Source organism: Penicillium angulare, assembly GCF_028827245.1.
Source record: "Penicillium angulare strain IBT 27051 chromosome Unknown utg000007l_segment0_segment0, whole genome shotgun sequence".
NCBI lineage: Eukaryota > Fungi > Ascomycota > Eurotiomycetes > Eurotiales > Aspergillaceae > Penicillium > Penicillium angulare.
Window position 1 is genome coordinate 3,699,506 of NW_026623166.1, and position 21,623 is coordinate 3,721,128.

Below are 21,623 nucleotides of genomic sequence, written 5' to 3' on the forward strand. Positions count from 1 at the left end.
GCGGCCCGTGGGTCGAGGTGGGGCCACCATATCCACTCCGGTGCCTCAACGTTGAGTGAACGACAGTGAATGATTAGCGAGGAAAGCCAGAAGCCTTCGGAGAATGATGGTGAATGAGATATTGCCCAATTTTGTGCGACTCCCGAAAACTCTCCTTGGCGTTCTTGGAATCGCTTTCCATCACATTTCGGCCGTTTCAGCGAAAGCACCGCAAGTAGCGGGTGCCCGTGCAGTTTGCATACACTACTCTACGGAAGACACAAAATGCGTCTCTCCCAAAGTTGAGGGTGGGAATTAGGTATTCACTAAGTTTGCATGATTTGGGATTGTCGACACTAAGGCCAAAGTTGGAGCGTATTGGCAGCCACTAGGAACTTAGAGCTCTCTGCGGCCTCTTCGCTGCCACTCTTGGTCACATAATATCAGCCCTTAAGTAGAATATGTGGACACGTAGGACAAGTTCAGTCATGGATTTCCAGATGAAATGCCCTTGAAGAGCAATCATGTAGGCATGCCTTCTCTCAAAGTGCAGCATAGACAAAACCTGCAAGCCGTATACCTCAGCACTTCACAATAAGCCGCCAGAGCTTGGGCATCGTCAAGCGGAGATGACATGGAAGCCGCACGCAATTCGACGGGCCCTTTCAAAGTAGACCAATGGCCTGACCACACTCCTCCACCATGGCACTTCGCACGCGCAGCATAATGCTGAGGACCTTCATTCTGACTCACGTCTCTGAGGTCACCGTACCACTACTGCGAACCATGGGTGAGCCAGCTCTTTGCCCTCTGATTGCAACTGCGCCAATTTTGTGATTCGACCAGCACTTTCTGTGAGTCACGAATACTACACACCCAGATGGAATGAACGGTCGTGGTGCTGTCTGCCGCGACATGATTGGCGATCCATTCGCCAGCATCGTCCAGCTCATGGGTCAAGGCCGGTGAAGACATTGCATCGATCGCCAGAACCGTCCTCGGTGAGAAACCTGCACTGCTGGTATTTGCGAGAAAGCGTAGCTGAAGTCCATAAAAGCAGGCTCCTCCCCCGATCCATTTGTCTTTCTTCACACATCGCGGCCGCGGTGTGTCGCCTCTGACCTTCGGGCCTGAGGTTTCCGTGACGACGGCTGTTGCTGATCCAAGCCCAGTGACATAAGAACAGTGCTTCGCAGGGGGGCGCTGCGTTACCAAGTGAACTCCGCAGGGGGACGCTGTGATGACAATCGAGACCCGCAGGAGACCGCTGCGTCAACAAGTTCTCTGCAGGAGACCGCTGCATTACCAAGTTCTCCGCAGCCTAGGACCTGCGTTATCAAAGATCCTCGAAGGAGGGCGCTGCCGAGAACAAGTACACCCCGCAGCCTAGGACCTGCGTTATCAAAGATCCTCGAAGGAGGGCGCTGCCGAGAACAAGTACACCCCGCAGCCTAGGACCTGCGTTATCAAAGATCCTCGAAGGAGGGCGCTGCCGAGAACAAGTACACCCCGCAGCCTAGGACCTGCGTTATCAAAGATCCTCGAAGGAGGGCGCTGCCGAGAACAAGTACACCCCGCAGCCTAGGACCTGCGTCACCAAAGATCCTCGCAGGGGGGCGCTGCGTTACCAAGTGAACTCCGCAGGGGGACGCTGTGATGACAATTGAGACCCGCAGGAGACCGCTGCGTCAACAAGTTCTCTGCAGGAGACCGCTGCATTACCAAGTTCTCTGCAGGAGACCGCTGCATTACCAATTTCTCCGCAGGAGACCGCTGCGTCAAATAAGTTCTCCGCAAGGAAAAATGCGTTACCAAGAGGATCCGCAGGAGACAGCTGCGAAACCAAGCGACTCCGCAGGAGACAGCTGCGAAATCAAGCGACTCCGCAGGAGACAGCTGCGAAATCAAGCGCCTCCGCAGGGACATCTGCGAAATCAAGGCCCCCTAGCAATGTGCAAGCACCTCTGCGTGGTGCTAGGGACCAGTATTCATCTCCCATGGGAACTGAAGAAGCCAAGACTTGCACAGTAGATAGACTAAAGCATGAGCCATAGCAGCCACTGGGAATTGCAATCATCACATTATCAGTTCCGTTCATTCAAAGCTCTCTCGTAGGCCATACCTAGAGTCGTATTTAGTAAAACCGCTTTACGCAATAGGTACCTCGACATACCCACTGATGAGCCAATTCACCGCTGTGTTGTGCCACGTGGGACATCATCTCCCACACTTGCATTCTAATCAAACAGCCGGAGTCCGGCGTACACACACTGACTGAATCCACGCTTCATGACAATAATTCCTGCAGGTGGCCTCTCTCTTGGAGCTAGTACCGATTCACTAGGCGCTCCGTATGTCTGACTGCATCAATCGCTGTTTCCTTCCCAACACACGAACAATTTCCGCGTGACCTGATTGTACAGCAGCCTGGATGGGTGATTGACCGCGGAACTTCACATCGACAATCATGCTTTCGACCTTGATCAACCGCTCTACAACTGCTAAATATACCTCCCTCGCAGCATAGAACAGTGGTGAACACATAGGCGTATTGACCTCCACGTCAGCCCGGCCTAGAAGCAGATCAAGCATCTGCAAATCTCCGTGGTATGCGGTTTGACAAAGTGGCGTCCAGTCCATGTCATCATACACGTTCGGATTCAGTCTTGGCTCCGCGAGGAGCAGACTGACACTTGCCACGTCTTTTTGCTCTATAGCGCGATGTAGAGTGCTGGATCTATCCACCCCGTCGTCGTTGACATCGATGCGCTTCTCCAACAAGAATCGCAGTCGTATTCAACTATTGTTCGTCAGAGATAGACGAGTTGATCCGTTGTTGTCTCTCGCATTGAAGCACCAGGAAGTCAACCGAAGCGCAAAGAAAGTTCCATCGACAAAATGTGAATGAAACAAGATCTTCGACCGGTAGATAATCCAGTATGTCATATGCCAGCTCAGGTGGGAGGCAAATGATACCCACTGGCAATGGCGTATTCTCATTGTTATCTGGACTGCGGATTCGAGTATGAATATGAAAATTCAGTCGAATGCGTTGAGGCGACGATATATTATCTACACTCGGTATGTATATTTTTTATTGCTTTACAACAATCTAGAAGTTTTGGGAATGAAGCGCTCGGCAGTCCACGCTCGAGAATTGAGCGCGAGCTGGGCAATGCGAGATCACAACGAAGCTGAGTGTATCGAGGAGAGTTTTTTCTTCCGCGAGGTTGGGAAGCGATGCATGTATATCTGGGACCGTCGATTTGATACCACTTGCTGAAGCTGCGTTGCCTTTTTCACGGCCTCCCTCGAGTTCAAATAGGATTGAGTGCATCTATCAAAAAGTATTCTTCAACGCCCCCGGCGAATATGGTGGTTGAAATTGAGGCCTGTTGATTGTTGTATTGCCGCTGAAATTGACTGATTAGTAAACAACCAACGAGAAATTACTAAATCCACATTGGAATTGTAAGCAGAGCCCAGCATGGTACTGCCGTCACTTTTGACATAGGGGAAACAGAGTCGGAAAACTTCATTGTTCACGAAGACTACTGGAAGGAGGTTAAGCAGGATCAGACTTATTTCTAACATGCTTGTGTCAGATTTGTAAGTGCATCAAAGAAATTGTTGCTACACGTCACTGCAAAATTCTCGTCGCAGGAAATTCTTTTCCCCTGTTAGTATTACTATTGATATACGCTAATTCGATCACATGGATCATCAGCGTTAGTTGTAAGGATCAAAATAGCAAGTTGGCTACTGTACAACGCCCCCAGAAAAAATCCTCAAGAACGCCATACAATTCTCATTCTGAGAGTATTTGTGCCGCCTCAGCTGAATTATCAAAGCAAGGTAAAGTGGTGTGTTCATGTACTCGAGACTCCCCAAAATGCAACCGAAAAAAGAACGAAAACTTCAGTTGAGCCTTAGGTAATTTAGCTACATTTCCGATGTCCTTTCTTTTCTTTGTTCTTTTTTTCAAAATGAGCTGACCTTTTCTTGAAACTGAGGTAGAACGCCCAAGTATGTGGTGGACTTGTACTAAGTAATTGCAAGCGTACCAGTTGACGTGGCCAGCCGCATCTAGCAGTTGCAGACCGCACAGTGGTGCATGAATCACAAAAGCGTGGTAGGTAGCCTTACCCGGCGATTCGCGCAGCCTGCTGCATACAAATACTGTGCCGGTTCCTTTGGCCAACGGGTTGTGTCGCCCATTTGATCTCAATTCATGCAAAGAATCAAAGACCTATGAAATGAAGGTCCCAATGAGAATCAGTACCGACAAAGCTGCCGCTTGGCTTACCATATCGGCTTCTGCTGTGGCTGTGATCTGCTGGAGCATTTTATTTGCCGGGTGCACTTCGCCATCTACATCCAACCACCTCTACCTGATGGAAGTAAGCATGCCCATGGATAATTTCTATACAAAGCTAATATCGTGCAGGTTAACCTTAAGAACTTTCCAAGAATACAGGGCAGTTCGATCAGTCAGGGATTCTCGGAGCATCTTCTTCGAGCCCCTCCGGTCAGCCTTAACCCCAAGGAAATACCAACAGAGGTCGGATCAGCCACCTCGGGTATAGCAAGCACGGTAGAAAGCGCGCCCCACCAGATCGGGGGTGCGGCAGAGGATATTACTAGCGAGATCAAGTTCCATCTGCCAGACTACTATCGTGTTGGCCTTTGGGGATACTGCAGCGGAGATGACGATCAAAAGACTGTGTGCTCTCACCCGAGACTCTCCTTCTGCTTCGATCTATCAGCGATTCTGCGATCAGCCTCTCCACTCGTCGACCATATACTACGCGGAGAAGGGGATCCCGGTATTAGCGGCTATGCTAGGCTCTCTCATGGCATCACCGGCATGTGTATCCTAGGGTTCATAATGACCATTTTAGCAATAGTGCTTGGCGTATGGAGGGAGTTTTACGGTGGACACAAGAAGCTACTCACAGCGCTCCATATGGTGAGTTATGAAACTCCAGTTCATTTGAAACCTACTGACTTCTCAGTGCTCGTTGGCTCTAGTCACTGCGGCTGCCCTCGGTGTTACCACCATGTATGGCATTTTCAGTCATACTATCACCGAAGTGCTCGATGACCTTGATGGCACAGCTCGCGTGGGGGGCTCCATGCTTGCCCTTCTTTGGATGGCGATGGTTCTCTCTCTGGGAGCCTTTTCGGTTTGCCTCGTCCGGTTCTTTCGCCGTGACTTTTAAACGATGCGGGGTGTGGACGAAGGCGGTGGTGGAGTGGCTCTCCGCCCCTAGCGAGAGCTTGATGAATTTGAAAGCCCTCTTTCAGTGTACACCGTCCTGCACAGTTTATCGACACCCATTCCGCCGAAGCAATATGGGAGGATATGGCAATGAGATCTAAAAGCTTTTTGGATTTTGTGCGTGCTATTATTTGACTTGGAGAATATGTCAAGCTGAACAGGAGTGGTTTACCATTATTCCTCTCTAGGACTAGTATATACAGCGCCCGCCCGCATTTTCCATGTATGTATTCCCCCGCAAAGCAGAAATAGTTCTTAAACCAGACATCAATTCACAACCCTCATGATTGGATCGAATCGTACTATTGCATATGCGTTCACTACAGTCCGACAGAATACTCTGATTGGTCAAATGCCTTACTGTAGCAACGTGTTATGATTGGTAAGCTGCAGAACTTGATTCGCTGGTAGCCAAGAACTCGGATTTTATCAGCGTTTTACAATATACGCGACCTACCAGAGGCCACTTCCTGATCAAATGACTTGAGATATGCTGTTTACTTTGGTTCTGATCAGAATTGCTAGTTGAGGCGCAGAGAAACTCAGTCGGTTAGACTAACTGCACATTTAGTATCGCGGTACTACCGTTGAATATCTTGTAGCGGCCTGATTACGACAACGTAGCAATGATAGCGAAGAGGACGAACCTAATACAATTTCCGCGGCAAAGTTGGTAGACAGGACTAGAAAATCTTGATTTCCGACAAACTTGGCGTACCTCGACTGTAATACCAGGTTTTGACGAATGACATGATTCGCAAACTGGATTCAAAGACTAAAAAGAGCCCCTTCAGTCTTGCTGGATAGCTCATGAAATGGATACCGCGCCCTGGTTCCTCGAAGCCGGGAAGATCTCTTTCAGGGTCTGCCGGAACTCAAGAACAAACTTATCTTCTATGGCTTGGAATACCCCTCCAAGAGCTCTGCGCAGGGTAGCTTGCTGTAATATTTGAGCTTGGAGGGTTTTGCGATTCTGGGCTCGCCGGCTTCCTTTCGTCTGCAACACTGGGGCTGGTGAGCGGTCTATTTGCGCTCGGTGCGTCTGCGGCAGGATATAGTCTAGGAGAATCCAGAATTCATAGAGTTTTTTGGCCTCGCAATTCCCGCTCAAGGACCATACGAGTCCAATCGCGTTATTGACCATTTGTAGAAGGGATGTGCGGTTCTGAGAAATACGGTGCACCGCAGCATGGCGAATGGCACAAATTGGCTCGTGCCAGTTCGGTGGAGGCTTTTGTTTCTGTGGAAATGCAGACATCGGAAGCTTTCGAAAATGTCTCTTCAAAAATGGAAATAGCTTGTGCAATTCTAACGCCTCTGCACAGGACCATTCATTTGCCTCAGCCTCCTTTGGTAGCCATTGCTGTACGAAGCGAAAGGCTTCAGCTTCCAAGTATCGCTGGAGAGCTAGAAGAACAAGATTTTGAACACAAAACGGGACGTATGCGATGGGTAAGTCGACCAGATCGTATATATCGTGCATGACCTCTGGGCAAAAATACTGTTAACTTGAGAGGTAGAATAATGTGTAGGAGTAGAATGACGTCGTACCAAAGGTCTTCTTTGTGCGTAGGCAATCGAGGGACTGTTGCATCTGGCAGGAGCTTGAAGCTCGAGTGGTCAGTCTCGACCTTCTATCGGATAGAATCACTTACCTGCTCTCGGTTTGGCATGGCATGAAACCGATTAAAGGAGGCATTTCTTCTGCCTGGTCTTTTGCTGAAGTTGCATGGTCGTCTTGTCGCTGGTATCGTTTGACCCGCTTCCGGCTTTTGCCCATATTGGACAAGGCGATGGGACCGAGGAACGCGCTTCGGCTCGGACGCTGCCTTAATGGTCGTAAACGACCCGTCTTGAAACACGGACCAAGGAGTCTAACATCTATGCGAGTGTTCGGGTGTCAAACCCGTGCGCTGGGCTGTCGTAGAGAATAAGTGAATTGGGCTGTTGATCAAGCGTCCTTTGCTGCATTCAATCTAACTGAAAAGCGCACGTGCTCAGCGGAGAATTGTCACACTTCACAAGAGCTAATATATCCTTTGACTAGGCTTGGTGTGCAGAAAGCGGGCTTGAAAATGCACACGGGGACTGCAGCTGGCCGCACGACTTGGAGTCACACCTGAATGCAGATTTCGGGACACTAGTATCCATTTCTATCTGTCCAAACTTTGTGGTACACGAAAGTTGAAAGAACAGTTGAGCATGTTGACCGAACGGTCCGCCAACAAGGTCGACGGCCATCTTGACTGGTAAGGCAACTGTTGAATAAACACATTGATGGTGGGACCCTTCATCACAACGGATAAGGATATCTTCTCTTACTACAATAATTATGTGGAATCTGTTTCTGGTGCTGAGTTTGAGTAGTTGTTTGAAGTTTCATTGAATGACTACAAAATCGCTGATTCAAGGTGACCTCCAACTTGTAAAACGTCTGTGTGGTGATTTATCTTGGGATCAGTATTTGATTTTATAATTGAAATGGTGTCTTGTTGCAGAGTCCCTAATTTGAAGGTTATTGACAACGCAAACTCGAGCTCCAAAGGAAACGCAGCACTTTGGGGAAGCGAGGTGTCTTTTTAACGATAGTTTGCGATCAAGTTGTGCACAAGAAAGGCAGGATCCAAAAGCGTCTGACCACTCGCGCGATCAGCCCACGGGCTAGGTACCTGGTTGTGAAAATGGAGAGCTCTCGCGAGCGGTCGCACCAGCAGTCGGAATAATGGCACGCGGATTTCCATCGCATCAAGGCGAAGTATGTCGAATATCTGTGCCTGCAAGCAGTCAAGATTCTCCAGGAAAGTCTCGACTCGCGGTAAGAAAAAGACATCCTGTGCAATTATCAGTCCGGTGCATAGATCTAGTCGTAGAAGGCGAAAATCGAGGACATGTGCCATCTGAAGGTCGGTCATGGGCAGCATCAAGTCAAAAATCTCATCAATGCATGCTGCAATTGAGAGGGGATCGGGGCCAGGCCACTTAAAAAAGCAGGAAGCCGAGGATTCAGAATGAAGGAAACAGTTGACCGTGGAGTAGTACCGGCAATGAGTGCAATTTGTCGCCTCTAAGGGTTCTTCGGCAAGCAGCTCGCCATCATACTCAATGTATGGCGAGCCAACTGGCACGGTGCAAATTTGCTTCCAGATCTCGTCAAGATCCAGGTCCAGATCAATTTCATCACGGCAAGGGTGACTGACGTTGAATGTCAGGCGACGCAAGTTGATCATGTCTGAGCGACTGATCCTTGTAAACTTTTACAGGAAAAGAGGTAACGACCAAAATATATAAACGAAGTTCTCAAGGCCAGGGACAGATTAGTAAATTTGGATGTCTTTCTGTCAAGACGCCCTCTCCTTAATTCTCTTGGCAGGCGGACGAACTTCATGGTTTGGTATGACATGACCAAACATTCCATCACAGGCGTTAAATGGGGAATGAACCATCAGTTGAAGCAACGCACCAGAGGAGTCATAAGGTCCACATATCATCTCTCCTCTCTTACAAGGAGCAGGGTCTGATCATGGATAGGATTCGTATACCATTTCTTGGCTCATCGAAATGTACGAATCCTGCCAGCGGGCCTTTGGTCAAAGACATCTACAGAATGGAAAATACGACAGGTATCCTAGCACAGATTCAGTTTTCACATTGGGGAGGGCTACCTAGATCGTGTTCCTTGGATAACCCACGCAAGTACATCACTATCGAGTTTTGCTGACAAGCAATCGGGCTTTTTCGGCAATGCAATCCTGCCTTGAACAGCCCAGTCTTCCAAACCACTTATTCCGCCTCCATTATCAGATCGTCCAGACCTCCACACTCACATTGACGCCATGTATCCATGATTCCCAAGATCTGCTGCCGCGAAGAGTCCAAGGCACGATCAAAAGCCTCCAGCTTGGTCTTCAGCTCTTTCGCACGTATACTAAGATCATGCTTCTCTGTCTGAATATGATCTATAGCCTCACGCAGACTATGGTTCTCCCGCACGAGCTGAATCTCCCGCATTTGCTTAGAAACACAGGATTCCCACAGGCGTCGGTACAGTCCGACGAGTCGAGCCGCTTGAAAGGCTAGTTTGGGGTCACTGATCTCGAGATCAGCCAAAGTTTCTTGTATCTCTTCGAATGGCTGTTTAAGGACCGTGCGGGAGCTACCCGAAATGCTGCTGCCTGGCACCGTCTGAGACACATTAGAATCTAACGAAGAAACGATGGGGTTCAAATAATTTTGGATGTAGAACCTACCTCCTGAGCGGGAATTTCTTTGGCAGGTTGTCCCTGCATCATAGTAGAAGATGGGCTCTCGTTGTGGTCAGTCGCATGGCGAGGAGAGGCGATTTTGGGAAGAGGGTCCATCTTGCGAGTCAACGAAACACTGAATTGCAAAGGTAGATGGTATGAGAATCAGGGCGATAGATGCTCATCTTATATTTGCTATTCGAGTGCGTTTGAACTCATACCATGGTTCAAACACAGGCTACTGCACACGAGAAATTTGAATTCAGTTGGCTGAACTGTTGGTCAACTGTTCTCCCATCTGTTTACTCACCGACGACTCACCAGAATTTATTTTCGACGGTCATTTGAGTCAATTAGTCTAGGTCGGGCGTGCTGATCCAACACACAATATGCGACACTGTCTTGAAAACTAATTTTCATTGTACTTAGATGCGCATTACGAAATGTTGTGGACAATGTGAGGGATGCTTGAAAGAAAGACCTGCGGCATATGAGCGAGCTACTAACTATGCGATTATTTGGATATCACAGTAAGCAACACTTTTGCTTTTCTTGGTCGTTCGTTCCTACGTTGGCGTGCACGCGAACATAAATCCCCGACTTTCCGCTATGATTATTTCTTCCCACGCCCGCGAAAATGGTCAATGTAGAGCTCTGCCTGATGGGAGTATCGCTGCTTGTCACTATCGCGGTATGTTAGCCACATTCCTTCATTGTCCAAGTATTGATCCGTGACAGGCCTCTAGCCCAATATCCTCGCCCAAAGTGTCTTATTACGAAGTCAGTTTGGGATATATTTTCATCCACCTCATGAAACTAATTCTCTTCCTAGAATGGGATTGCGAGAGCCACGCCACTTCCAGAAAGGATCCACAAAGGGCAAAGTGAGACACCCGCACATGCACACGGCACTATGAATCGGAAAGCGCATGGGCATCGGCATTGGCATTTGCGATAGGCGGTCACTTTGATATTTTCTGAAAAATTGGGGTCGTCGCTAGAATAGGCCTCAATGGAGCTTGTGAGTGCGTTTTGACTTGCTTATTCAATGTTGTTAAGTGGACTGTCAACAAAGTTGAAGGAGGTTTGATGATTGAAGCCTCATGACAGGGTTATTGGATTAGAAAACTATGCCGCGCGAACTAGTTACATATATACTCGTCGAGAAATAGAGACTTTTCACCAAAATAGACGATTTCTATCGCCATGATCTATCGAGAGCAGAGGAGTTTCCTAACAAGACTAGCGAGCTCTTTCCCATCATGAGCGTTGTTGGCGATAAAGTCATCCTGCAGTTTTTTAGAAAATTGTCAGACAGAGGAAGCTTAAATGGGAGTGCAAATACCTTCTGAAGTGCCGGGATTGACTTTGCTGACTTGGCAACAGCCAGGAATTGGCTTGCAGCACACCTGATCGGCCAATGTGCGATGCGAGTCTCTTCGCTCTCCTGATATTTCTGCATGAGCTGCAAGGCTAGTGATGGAATCATTGACAGGTACGCCTGCTCAGCCTGATCTGGCGTGCAGTCTACACAGAGCTCTAAGCGTGCTGGAGAATGTCAGTATGAATCGAATCACTCCCAAGGGCGGTTGACGCACCGATCTTGACGGCCCCGTCCAGTCCAAGCAGAAAATCCCCGCAACCAAGCGATTGGTGAGTGAGTCCAAATGAGTGCAAATAGCGCATCCCACTGATAACCTACAGGACATAGGTCAGGATACGCCGCGTAAACAATATTGCCTGACATACCTGAGATAAAATAGCGCTCAGCTCCTTTTCATCAAGGCGAACCTGGGGGCCTCTGAAACAAATCGTAGAGTGAAGGGCAAGTCATCTAGCAAGAAAAATCCAGAATCCCCATGGAGATAGCATTCATGTAGTCTCAGTACATTAGCATGCTCTAGGTGACCGAATCTGTCGATCAAACGGCGAGCGTCCTGCCTCTGATACTTTCGAATGGCCACAATGCGGGACCGGTGTGTGCGTCGGCTAGCAAAGATGACTTCGCCGGCAAGATCCGTGTGAAAGATTTCTTGGTAGGTGTCCCGTGGGCGTTCGTGCCGCACAAGAAATGCAGAGTTGAGATCAGCGATGGCGAGGAGACGGGGAAGGCAAAGAGTCTTCGGCGCGCCTGTAACAGCTTTTGATGTACGAGCAAAATTGCTTGGCGAGTGAGAAGATTTTTGTTCGCGGCCGGGACGCACTGCCTTTGAAAAGACTGGCGCAATTCCAAGTTCTTTCCCTTGAATGGCACGAAAGTCGAAAGCAAGATGCTTATCAAAAGTATCCATGTTTGAACTCCACAGACCGACCGACCGCTTCGCAGTCAATATTTGCCTGGGGTAAAGGGTATATAAGGGGGACCAAGATTTTCACGAGGAAGAGAACCAGCAGTTCTGACATAGTTGACAGATTCAGGTCCCTAGCACGCTGTTGCTTTCATATTTTGTATATGCTATAAAAATGAGGCGAAAGAAATATGGTGCCTAGACATGACAATGCTCCGAGCGTCAAGGAACATCTTTGAGGTAGTAATAGAGTATGATTATGAGCCTTTGACAAAGCTTTCACTTTGATATTTCTTTACATGGCCAGAAGATTTCTGTCCTCGGCTGAAAAGAGCGGCAAGTTTCAAGCTTGTGGCGAGAGACCGTTGACGTCGTGCAGCTGAATCTCCCCTGCAGCTCTTGTTCCATTCGGTATCTAAGTCTTGATTCATCGATTGGTATAATGACTTGCTTATAGAGTATAATTATGACAAGTTTCAAGCTTGTGGTGAGAGGCCGTTGACGCCGCGTAGCTGAATCTCCGCTGCAGCTCTTGTTTCATTCTGCGATCCGGATCTTGAATCCTTAAATGTTGGACTGATTTGCGTGGAGATATGAGTATAATTCTGTTTGAAGGAAAGTGAGATAGCATACACAGAAAGTGTCTCATTTTGAAGAGAAGAAAGAACAGCTCATCGGCGCACATCATCACCCTTCGAGTTTCGAGAAAAACGTGGCTAAGACAAGCTTATACCTTCCAAAAACCCTATCGTCATACCTGCCCAATAAGCTTCTTTTCACTGACGTGGCTGCGCACTCTGCCGGGTAGAGCGACGACGACCACCCGTCGCTTCCCTTCCCGCCCTTCCCGTGTCCCTGACGTTTTGAAATAGCGTTTCCACAGCTGCCAATCGCTGGCTGAAGTCCTCCAACAAATGATTTGTCGATTCATTCCATATGTTTTGCTCATGCAGAGCACTTTCGAGGCCACTAAGAAGTTGTCAGCAATGCTTGGGACGGTCCGGCTTCCTCACTTACTTCATCCGATTATCTAGACTTCGGTCATGTTAGATATTGGTCTCAAAAAAGGAAGACGGGGACATACTCAGCTAGACACTGGATGGCAACGATACTGTCTGTTGCATCAATCGCCTCGGCATCCTGAGGTAAAGGGAAGGCTCTTGCCAACCCTTTGGTGGGAGCGGAATTGCACGGCGATTGCTCTCCCGCGTCACCTCCGAGGTGGGACTGGCGCTCGTCTTCCTCACCTTGGAAGGAAGAATCATCTACTGTGGTGTCACCACTTAAGACACTTCCAGAGCCATCAGAATCACCAGATGAGAGCGAGAGAGCACGCTGCAATCTCTGGCGGAGACGCTGTCGCCGGTCAGCAGTCGAGTCGTTAGAATACGCATTCATTTTTATAGGCAGTCAAGAAATGAACCCTCATTAATAGTCTGAAAATGAAACCGGTAGATGATTGCTCTTTATACTAAAGAAATGGCAACCGCATTTTGTGAAGTGAGTCACGCATGCACACAATGCCTTTGGGGGATTCTATGGGACCGTGTTCGCTCCTGCAATGGGCCGCCATGAGATGAACTAAACTCAAATATCCAGAAAGTGTGGTCCCTGGATAATTTCCTTGGATTTGATGCTGGTGAGTCAACGAGATTGCTGAGTGCCCATGTGTGGACTCAACAGCGGCCAACTGTGGAGCCATTGCAAATCACATTGGGAACCGACATGGATGATAGACACGCCCTAATTCAGTCAACATCACTTTTAACCCGACTCATCGTCTAATTTGTTCTTGGAGGGTAAATGAGTGACCCGCTTGAGGCATGGTTCGACAAAGCTACCAATGTTGCGCCATCCCGAGTAATCCACGGGCTGTCTATGTATTGGTCTGCAGTGAATCCACAAGATTTATTATAGCCTACAGGAAAATAGAAAGTAGGCCGCAAAACTATTATCATTGATTTGATCTGGGTGGTGAATGCCAGCGAGAAGAACCGCACATATCGCACGTAGCAAAGTCTCGGCAAGAAAGGTGATGCCCTTTTTTGGAAAGCGTGGGATGGAACAGTCGTCAACTTAACGTTAACTCTGATTTCTGAGTCAAAGTGCAGACCACTCGAAGTCTACCCATATCCCCCTTTGGCAGTAATTTAGTGTCTGGTGAGTTTCAAAACTGATTTTCAGTATTTAAATCATGGATTTCTTGGTTTGCCAGGCTCCAGGGCCTGTGTAAAATATCAATATCTCTTTACCGCTGTGGTGTTTAATGACCCATCTTCCTACCCCAAATTCCCTTCTCTCGCCAAGCATTTATCATTCTCATGGCTCCTTTCATCATGGCGCGAGGGAATAGCCACAAGCGAGATCAAAATGGCCATCACTCGCAGCGAGTAAGGCCGGTGATGACTAAAGCTCGATCAGTTTCAAATGTCTCAATCCGGTCGGCGTCTCCAGTTTCGACCGTCCGGGGCGCGAAGTCTGGCATTTTGAAACGCCATCACAGTGTGAGTCGTTTTCGGACCTGCAAGACCTGATTCATTCAATCTTGTGGCGCTCTATCACATTCTAGCCTTTTATTGACAGCACATAGGGTTCTTCCGCGAAAGACTCCCGCAAGCATGGCAAAATCGACCGTCAGAAATGCTCTGATCTCCTTTCAGAGGTTCAGACTGAGATGGAGAGGGAAGCGGATGAGCAGCTAGCTAGGGCCACGTCGCGTTTTCAGGAAGAAAAGGCACAGAATGTGAAAATGATGGAACAAATTATCGCCGAAAAGGACAGTCTCTCAGCCAAGAATTTTCAGGCTGAGGGTGAAGTTTCTCGCCTGAAGCAAGAGCTGGAGGCACAGGCCCTGGCCACACAAGGCCAAGTGAGCTGGAACGAGATACAGTCAGCCTTGTACCAAGCTCATAGTCAGTTGGTATCGGCAGCTACTGGGCTTTGGAGCTCGATCGAAGCCATCCAGAATCGCCAGCTAGCAACATTCCTGCCTGGGTCAGGGACCATGGATTTCAACTGGCCCAGTCTAAGCGGAACATCCAACCTTACTGGATTCGATCATTTACCCTCATCCTACAATTCGCAATACAGTCAACAAGATCAGCAGGCGATCAACCAAGCCGTTCCCCCAAATTGACGGCAATTGTTTTTCAATGTGGTGTGCCTTCTGATGGTGCGGTGGATTGAAGTGAGATAGTGATGATAGAAGATGTTTTTCAAGCCTCACCAGGAGCATTAACACCATTAGTGCATTCATTGTCACCTGAGAACTACGGTCAATACACCTTTCTATACATCGTCACAAGCCATATTTTGGCAATCCTCGATCATTGGTACGCCAAAAAGTGACTTTCTCGAAATGAGCTTATTACCTATTCACTGCATGTATGTTCCACCTAAATCTGCTTGTCAAATTTAATGGCAGTCTTAAATACTGACAAGGCAGTAGAGAAGAAAGATAGCAGACCTGGGGCTTGCCTCTAGCCAGGGTCAAGCTTTGGTCGAGATGCAGAGGCACCGACTACCATTTGTTACGTAGGTGGATTTCGTTCAACAAATTTGATTTTTGCAACCATGGTGATTTCGGTATATTACTAGCAGCGCGCTGTTAGGTCAAAATGCAGTTCAATGATGGGCATTCAAGGACACTCAGCATGAAGCTTTGGGTGTCGCAGATTTCTTCCTCAAATATGACGTCTACATGGCTTCCATGTGATAGAAATAAGTATCTCTTTCTTGAGACCTAAGAACTTATGGTGCATGATGGGAGAGGATGAGTTGTATATTCATGCAAGTTTTCGTAAAGAATTTCTATGTCTGTCAATGTGTGCCATTTATCTTCCGTACGGTACCGTCATACACTCCAAGCCCCCAATCTCCGGGCTCCAAACACAATCACAAACCCATCATCATTCCCTACTATCACCAAGCTGAATGTAGTCTGCTGGCATCAGTGTCGGATCTGTGATATGGATCAGTTTGGTAAAAATTCAAATCAAGGAGACACCTTACCAGCGGATGGTCTTTTCGACTTTGCAGAGTCATTGCGGTTTGATTGATGCGAGGGTAAATCATTAAGCCGTCGTTTGCCTCGACGCCTCAGTGCCTTCCCCTGACATTTGCAGTCTGCACACTTTGATACCTTGGATTCACGCGCAATGGATGAGCTACTAGCGTCGCGGCGCTTTCGAAGGATGTGGTGCTTTTTCCCTCGTAGAGACTCAACACTTCGTCTTACACGATACTGCTGCCAATAGGCAATTGACAAAGCCTTCCAGGTCAAGTTTCGATTAGATTCGAGCCAGGGAAGAAGGTTTTCCTCCTCCCAGGCTGACCAACCGACTGCATTATGGGGCGTCATCATGCACTTGAGGGGTAGTGTTTATGACCGTTTGGCGGGAAGCAAGTGATTGAAATGGGTATGAAAATGTTCTTACCCAGGAGTGTTCTCATGGATGAACAGTTGCCGCTTTATGGAGAATCGCCATTGACAAGCAATTCATTCTTTGGTCGCTCAAAAAGTACTCCTGGTGGGCGCCATGTTGCATCTCCCAAAGTTCTAACACGGGGCTGGCAAGGTCCATGGTTGACCTCTTGCAACCTCTTGGCAGAGCTGAACAGAATCGGACGCGACTTGTTGAACTAAAAAGTGGCAATCACTCAATAGCGCCCTAAATCGGGATCAACATTCGGTCTACGCAATAAAGGTTGGCAAGAGCCTACCTACCTGGGTGAGGGCAGTTTACAAGCGCTTTTGAAGCGAAAGTACCCCTGTCAGAGAAGGAGCTCAGTGAATGATAGCAAGAACAAATGAGGGTGAGAATCTTCGACTAGACGAATTTATAGCTGGCCAAGGTTGCAAAGGTTCTAAGCAACGAGCACCGCCACCAGAAAGTTTTCAATGGAAGGTTACACTGAATTCTACGGAAAGAAAGGATTGTCGACTGTCGTAAAAAACACTATTTTCTATCACGGCTGGGTTGAAGTTGAAACAACAAGCATCACAATATCCCGCGAATTAGACGGGGACCTCGCCTGAGTGGCTTTCACTAGTACAGGACCAGAGATCTGGATAGCTTAACCATTCTCCAGTCTAGAAACCTTGACCGGTACATTGTGTGAAGAAAATTGACTCATTGAATGGGAGGATTTGATCGGAAATCCCCCCCCCCCCGCAGTAGACACATGGGAGGCAGGAAGTTGGAAGACAGTTCGTGGAAAGCTATGTGGTACAAAGTAAAATTAGGATACAAAGCGGGTCACTCTGAACTGTGGACGGCGATCCGTTGACTTGGCAGTGGGTTGTCGGAACCATGGGCCGTACGTACACTTATCGCGACCGTAATCAATATGATATAATTCCGCTTACGTCACACCTGTAGGTCTGCCGTATGCAGTGTCAACCCTGGCATGCAGAGAAGCCACAAATTTCTCGAGAATAAACAACGCTTCCCGATTTCAAAACAGGTTCGCTGGTTGCAAGGCCAGTAGAGAGAAAGGCAGGTACTAAGCGTTTGTCTTTTGACTATCCGGGAGACTATTCCAAATGTCACAACCATGGACGCGCTATGAATTGACTTTTTCCGGACCTGAGTGGGGCTCAATATGAGTATTGCTTCGCGTCTACCCTGAATCCGTCCACACCCAGCGTCGATCAAATTTGACGCCCGGGATCCACCGTGGCCCAAATGTCGCGGGACAATGATTGGTCTACTATTGTGCAATTAAAGTCAATATTGCAGCCTGCAGAACGCTGAAGACGGCGGACAAAACTATTAGCTGCAGGCAGAATACGCTAGTCAAAGGCCTCCACGCTCTTTTCACCTCATTACCTTCATACACGTGCATCATCATGAGGGACCGGCTCAATCGCTCACAGAGAGTATGCACGGGCATCTAGTCGCAGGATTTTATTTTCCGGTGCTTGTCGCGGGAAGTGGGTACCCAGGACACTGCCAGGCTCGGGGAGAAACTAACCGAAGATTGAGTTATGGATCTGGACGGCGTTGACACCAAATATCCACTACGCCACTCCGCTCAGCACAAAAGGTTTGTTGCAGCTTAGGCGTATAGGATAGGAGAGCTTAGAATGACGATATTATCTATTACTATGGCAAAGGCTTTGCTGGTAATGGCTTAAATGGCAGGAACAACCGTGATGGGTTTCAGTACAATTACTCTTAATTGTACAGTGTGCCAAGGGCGACCGCTCCTTGTTCTATCTAGCCCCAGGCTGCTCGTGATCCTGAACCCCCACCGTGCTTCGCCGGACCCAAGACTCATGTTAATTTAGGATCAACCGAGTGCTGTGGTTGAAGGAAAGATTCGTGGGCAGGAAAGTGGAGGATGCTTTGGTCAGGCCAGCCTCCGTCAGCCAATCCTGACTCTGGCATATAAGGAAGCTGCGGTCCACTCGCTGGATTGTTGACCATGCTCCAGAGTAGAGCATTCGCCGCAGCGATCTCGCCAATCGCACGCTGTGAAGCCAGCTGATTCTCCTGCTGCTGGATTTGTGCTTGCATGTTGGTAGCCATGAGATTCATCTGCTGATGCAACTCATGCAGTTCGTTTTCCAGGCTTCGTGCTTCAGAGGAGAGCCTCTCATTCTCCATCACTTGCCGCTGGATTTTGGCGGCATCCTCGGCCCTGTCGGCATGGAGACGTTGTATTTCCATCTGCATGCCGGCGATCTGCGCGTCCTTTTCGCCAAGTGCCTGATAGAACTCTTCCTCGCATGCATTTGTGACCGCAAAGCATTTCTGGTATATTGCCTTCCGGTATTTCCTGCTGTCCCGTGATTTTACACGATCCTAGAATGCGGTGCGGTCAGCGAATGTGCACAGAGAGCAAGAATTAAGATCAATTGTCCACGAGTCCTGCGAACGAGCGTGATCTTAAAAATATGGAGGATGGCGACTGACCAACTTGTTACTCGGTACGCCCGCGGCCATGATCCACGCTAGCCTTGCAGATTGATGTGGGCTATAAAGGGACTCGTGTCTTGGTAAACTGGGCTTTGCGCGTCGAGAAATTGATCGTCACAGTGAGGAGACGTCCTAGATGCAAGACAGGTTTGTGGTAGGAGAGACCCTCAGGAGCCGATACGGGAAGCCACAGACTTCATGTACTTCTCCAATACCGCCAAACACGCTCACCGAGCTCACTGTCACGATACTATAGCGTAAATCTGTATTGATGCATTTCCCGACTTGTCACGCCAGGGGTAACCCTCCTGTGGAGCCACTGATCGACCAATCCGCTCCACGGATCTTGAATCTTGGCAGGCATGAAACGTGGGGGCTCTGGTTCCACGGAGAATCCTATTAGCTAAATCGAAATTGTGCTAGCGTTTATAGAGGGGCTTTCATGCAGGTCCGCCCATAGTATTTACAGCGCTCCATCCTACGCTTCTGAATGGGCTTTGAGATATTGAAGGGACTAGATCCCTTGTTGATCAGCCCTTGAATGATGCCTTCTACTTCTATATAGAGTGTTGTCAGCTCCCCAGCCTTGTGAGGAGATTTGCCGTTCCAACAAAGCACATCCACTCGTCTGACTTCTTTATCCTTCGATAATTCTGGAAAGCGTCACTATCACTGTCAAGTTACCCAAGGTTCACTGAATACATGCGGGATTTTCTAACCCTGTCTAACCATCTGGACCCACTGTGGGCTTGTGATTCTTTCTCGATTCTGTCAACGGAAGCTGCGTATCAACAAAAGAATGGAGCTCACAAAAGCTTGTAAATTGACCAGAAAGTGGTTCAAGATTTAAGAAACGAAGGTCCGTAGTTCCCCGAAAAGACCACATCCGTGGTTCGCCTAATGTTTATCAACCATAATTTTGATCCGCGGTCCTGACACTACCGCGCGCCTTTCACAGTGGAATTCCCCACCAACATGAACAAACAAGAGCCACGGCCATTGGTGGATAGAATCACCACGATAAAGACAATGACATGAATCAATGGACGCCATGAAGGCCTGGATCATTCTTTTCACATTAGACTTTTGCATTTGATATAATTCTCTCGATGGGAGTGATTGACGCTACCATACACACGACTCAGTGCTGTCCGACCATTGTGCTATAAAGCTTTGATAGCAGGTCCTAAGTAACGCATTATTCCAGCTGTTCAATTATTCTGACACTATCTGCCTCTGCTCCCTTTACTCGCATCTTGTAACCATGGACACCCTTGTCACCAGTCTCCCTCCGGATGTTGGGGCCATCCTCATGCGAAACATCGCAGTCATCGAGATTGTGTCCATGTTTTCAATCGGCGCATACAATTCTCTCGAGACTGTCGTCCTCATCTTCAGTGCGTTCAAGCGCTACCGTGGATTATACTTTTGGAGCATGCAAGTGGCAGCATGGGGGATCCTTGTGCATGCTATCCCAGCAATGGTTCGATTCATGTCCCAGTCTTCCAATCTGGCGGTCTCCATTCCATTCATGATCGGATGGTATGCGATGGTCACTGGTCAAGCGATCATGCTCTATTCACGACTAAGGATTGTTGTCCGCGACGCTACCCTCCTGCGATGGGTTTTATGGATGATTATCGTCACTGCCTGCGCCTTTCACATACCCACGACAGTGGTATTCTTTGGCGTGAACAGCGGCGATGCCCGCTTCGTGCAGCCGGCCATGATCTACGATCGTATCCAAGTGACGGGCTTTTGCATCCAGGACCTGATCATCTGCGGTTTGTATATGCGCGAAGCAATGCGGTCGCTGAAATTGATCACGCAGATGCGCGGTCCCGATGGACGCAAAGTCATGATTCACCTCATTTGGGTGAACGTACTCGTGGTCGTCATGAATATTTTGCTCCTCATCACAGAATACAAAATGCACTATATCCAAGTCAGTTTCAAGACAGTGGTGTACAGCATAAAGCTAAAGCTGGAGTTCTCTGTGCTCAATCGCCTTTGCACTCTCGTGCAATCATCACCGTGTATTTGTCAACAGAGTTATACCCAGCAAGGGCCACCAGACAATACGAACTCTCAGAACGCAAAGATTAAAAGCCCAGACGGTCGCTCAGACATGAAGGAGCGGTCTGAGCTAAACCAGGTCCGCTTGCCACAAGATTTGCCGCCTTCCCATGCCTCTGGGCTTGGATCGACACCACACAAGCACCCTGATAATCATATTCGTCTGCGCGAAGACTTTTCTTCGGCATCGACTTTCTTCGACAGTAACCTCCCGGGATCTGCCACGGGATCAGCAGAAAATTTATGCAGAGTCGAATCAGAAGCGTCCGATGGAAGGCCAAAGCTGGATGTCTGAGCGATACCCTCGATCTCTTCACTCGGGTTCTTTCAGCCTGTCACTAACGGAATGGGTGTTTCGGAGGCACGGTGCAGAATCCAGAATCAAGTCAAGACGTGCTCAATGACATGGACCGGAGGGCTTACTAGGCGCATCCTTTCGAGACGGGGGATTATCTATCATCGAGACCTATCATAGATTTTATGTGTATTTTCAATCGAAAAGCAAACCGCGGTTTCCACTCTTTGGGGGCGACCCATCTGAGCAACTCGATTTCGTGACCAGGGTAGTAAACTGGCTAGCTATAGTAGGCCTCGTTGAACCGGCTTTCATGCTAAGGCCCAAGATCAAACTGTCTTTCTCTCATTAGGATAGGAGCTGGCGGCAGTGGCGGGCTTTCACAGAGCCCCTGTGCTGATACACCGACAGCTCTGCCTAGATAGCTGCTCATGATGTGGGGATCAAAATAAATCCTTACTTCTGAGATGATTGGTACAATGTGTCACCACACAAGAAAAGGAGTGGAGTTCCCAGCATAAGAGTGTAATCTTCAGCTTT

The 21,623-nt window shown here is 48.4% G+C and overlaps 14 protein-coding genes across 14 annotated transcripts; 5 read left to right on the forward strand and 9 right to left on the reverse strand.

Annotated features, from left to right (window-relative positions):
* Positions 1-753: 753 nt before the first annotated feature.
* On the reverse strand, positions 754-954 carry N7478_010644 (uncharacterized protein; the record flags this gene model as incomplete). The annotated part of the gene is made up of 1 exon (XM_056926858.1): positions 754-954. The coding sequence occupies one exon, from the start codon at positions 952-954 to the stop codon at positions 754-756; it is 201 nt and encodes a 66-aa protein (XP_056776228.1).
* Positions 955-1,782: 828 nt separating this feature from the next.
* On the forward strand, positions 1,783-2,010 carry N7478_010645 (uncharacterized protein; the record flags this gene model as incomplete). The annotated part of the gene is made up of 1 exon (XM_056926859.1): positions 1,783-2,010. One exon carries the CDS (start codon positions 1,783-1,785, stop codon positions 2,008-2,010), a length of 228 nt encoding a protein of 75 aa, XP_056776229.1.
* A 309-nt stretch (positions 2,011-2,319) lies between these two features.
* N7478_010646 (ankyrin) lies at positions 2,320-2,619 on the reverse strand (the record flags this gene model as incomplete). The annotated part of the gene is made up of 1 exon (XM_056926860.1): positions 2,320-2,619. One exon carries the CDS (start codon positions 2,617-2,619, stop codon positions 2,320-2,322), a length of 300 nt encoding a protein of 99 aa, XP_056776230.1.
* A 299-nt stretch (positions 2,620-2,918) lies between these two features.
* Positions 2,919-3,262, forward strand: N7478_010647 (uncharacterized protein; the record flags this gene model as incomplete). The annotated part of the gene is made up of 2 exons (XM_056926861.1): positions 2,919-2,937; positions 3,096-3,262. The coding sequence occupies 2 exons, from the start codon at positions 2,919-2,921 to the stop codon at positions 3,260-3,262; spliced, it is 186 nt and encodes a 61-aa protein (XP_056776231.1).
* Positions 3,263-4,235: 973 nt separating this feature from the next.
* Positions 4,236-5,201, forward strand: N7478_010648 (SUR7/PalI family protein; the record flags this gene model as incomplete). Its single annotated transcript, XM_056926862.1, has 3 exons — positions 4,236-4,379; positions 4,427-4,948; positions 4,995-5,201. 3 exons carry the CDS (start codon positions 4,236-4,238, stop codon positions 5,199-5,201), a joined length of 873 nt encoding a protein of 290 aa, XP_056776232.1.
* Positions 5,202-6,068: 867 nt separating this feature from the next.
* Positions 6,069-6,854, reverse strand: N7478_010649 (uncharacterized protein; the record flags this gene model as incomplete). The annotated part of the gene is made up of 2 exons (XM_056926863.1): positions 6,069-6,748; positions 6,812-6,854. The coding sequence occupies 2 exons, from the start codon at positions 6,852-6,854 to the stop codon at positions 6,069-6,071; spliced, it is 723 nt and encodes a 240-aa protein (XP_056776233.1).
* A 985-nt stretch (positions 6,855-7,839) lies between these two features.
* On the reverse strand, positions 7,840-8,487 carry N7478_010650 (uncharacterized protein; the record flags this gene model as incomplete). The annotated part of the gene is made up of 1 exon (XM_056926864.1): positions 7,840-8,487. The coding sequence occupies one exon, from the start codon at positions 8,485-8,487 to the stop codon at positions 7,840-7,842; it is 648 nt and encodes a 215-aa protein (XP_056776234.1).
* A 553-nt stretch (positions 8,488-9,040) lies between these two features.
* Positions 9,041-9,618, reverse strand: N7478_010651 (uncharacterized protein; the record flags this gene model as incomplete). Its single annotated transcript, XM_056926865.1, has 2 exons — positions 9,041-9,391; positions 9,508-9,618. 2 exons carry the CDS (start codon positions 9,616-9,618, stop codon positions 9,041-9,043), a joined length of 462 nt encoding a protein of 153 aa, XP_056776235.1.
* A 1,094-nt stretch (positions 9,619-10,712) lies between these two features.
* Positions 10,713-11,792, reverse strand: N7478_010652 (uncharacterized protein; the record flags this gene model as incomplete). Its single annotated transcript, XM_056926866.1, has 5 exons — positions 10,713-10,790; positions 10,847-11,049; positions 11,100-11,199; positions 11,251-11,302; positions 11,452-11,792. The coding sequence occupies 5 exons, from the start codon at positions 11,790-11,792 to the stop codon at positions 10,713-10,715; spliced, it is 774 nt and encodes a 257-aa protein (XP_056776236.1).
* A 773-nt stretch (positions 11,793-12,565) lies between these two features.
* N7478_010653 (uncharacterized protein) lies at positions 12,566-13,187 on the reverse strand (the record flags this gene model as incomplete). Its single annotated transcript, XM_056926867.1, has 2 exons — positions 12,566-12,758; positions 12,874-13,187. 2 exons carry the CDS (start codon positions 13,185-13,187, stop codon positions 12,566-12,568), a joined length of 507 nt encoding a protein of 168 aa, XP_056776237.1.
* Positions 13,188-14,125: 938 nt separating this feature from the next.
* On the forward strand, positions 14,126-14,925 carry N7478_010654 (uncharacterized protein; the record flags this gene model as incomplete). The annotated part of the gene is made up of 2 exons (XM_056926868.1): positions 14,126-14,293; positions 14,380-14,925. The coding sequence occupies 2 exons, from the start codon at positions 14,126-14,128 to the stop codon at positions 14,923-14,925; spliced, it is 714 nt and encodes a 237-aa protein (XP_056776238.1).
* A 772-nt stretch (positions 14,926-15,697) lies between these two features.
* On the reverse strand, positions 15,698-16,149 carry N7478_010655 (uncharacterized protein; the record flags this gene model as incomplete). The annotated part of the gene is made up of 2 exons (XM_056926869.1): positions 15,698-15,750; positions 15,801-16,149. 2 exons carry the CDS (start codon positions 16,147-16,149, stop codon positions 15,698-15,700), a joined length of 402 nt encoding a protein of 133 aa, XP_056776239.1.
* Positions 16,150-18,067: 1,918 nt separating this feature from the next.
* N7478_010656 (uncharacterized protein) lies at positions 18,068-18,739 on the reverse strand (the record flags this gene model as incomplete). Its single annotated transcript, XM_056926870.1, has 2 exons — positions 18,068-18,598; positions 18,710-18,739. 2 exons carry the CDS (start codon positions 18,737-18,739, stop codon positions 18,068-18,070), a joined length of 561 nt encoding a protein of 186 aa, XP_056776240.1.
* Positions 18,740-19,976: 1,237 nt separating this feature from the next.
* N7478_010657 (uncharacterized protein) lies at positions 19,977-21,083 on the forward strand (the record flags this gene model as incomplete). The annotated part of the gene is made up of 1 exon (XM_056926871.1): positions 19,977-21,083. The coding sequence occupies one exon, from the start codon at positions 19,977-19,979 to the stop codon at positions 21,081-21,083; it is 1,107 nt and encodes a 368-aa protein (XP_056776241.1).
* Between the last annotated feature and the right edge of the window lie 540 nt (positions 21,084-21,623).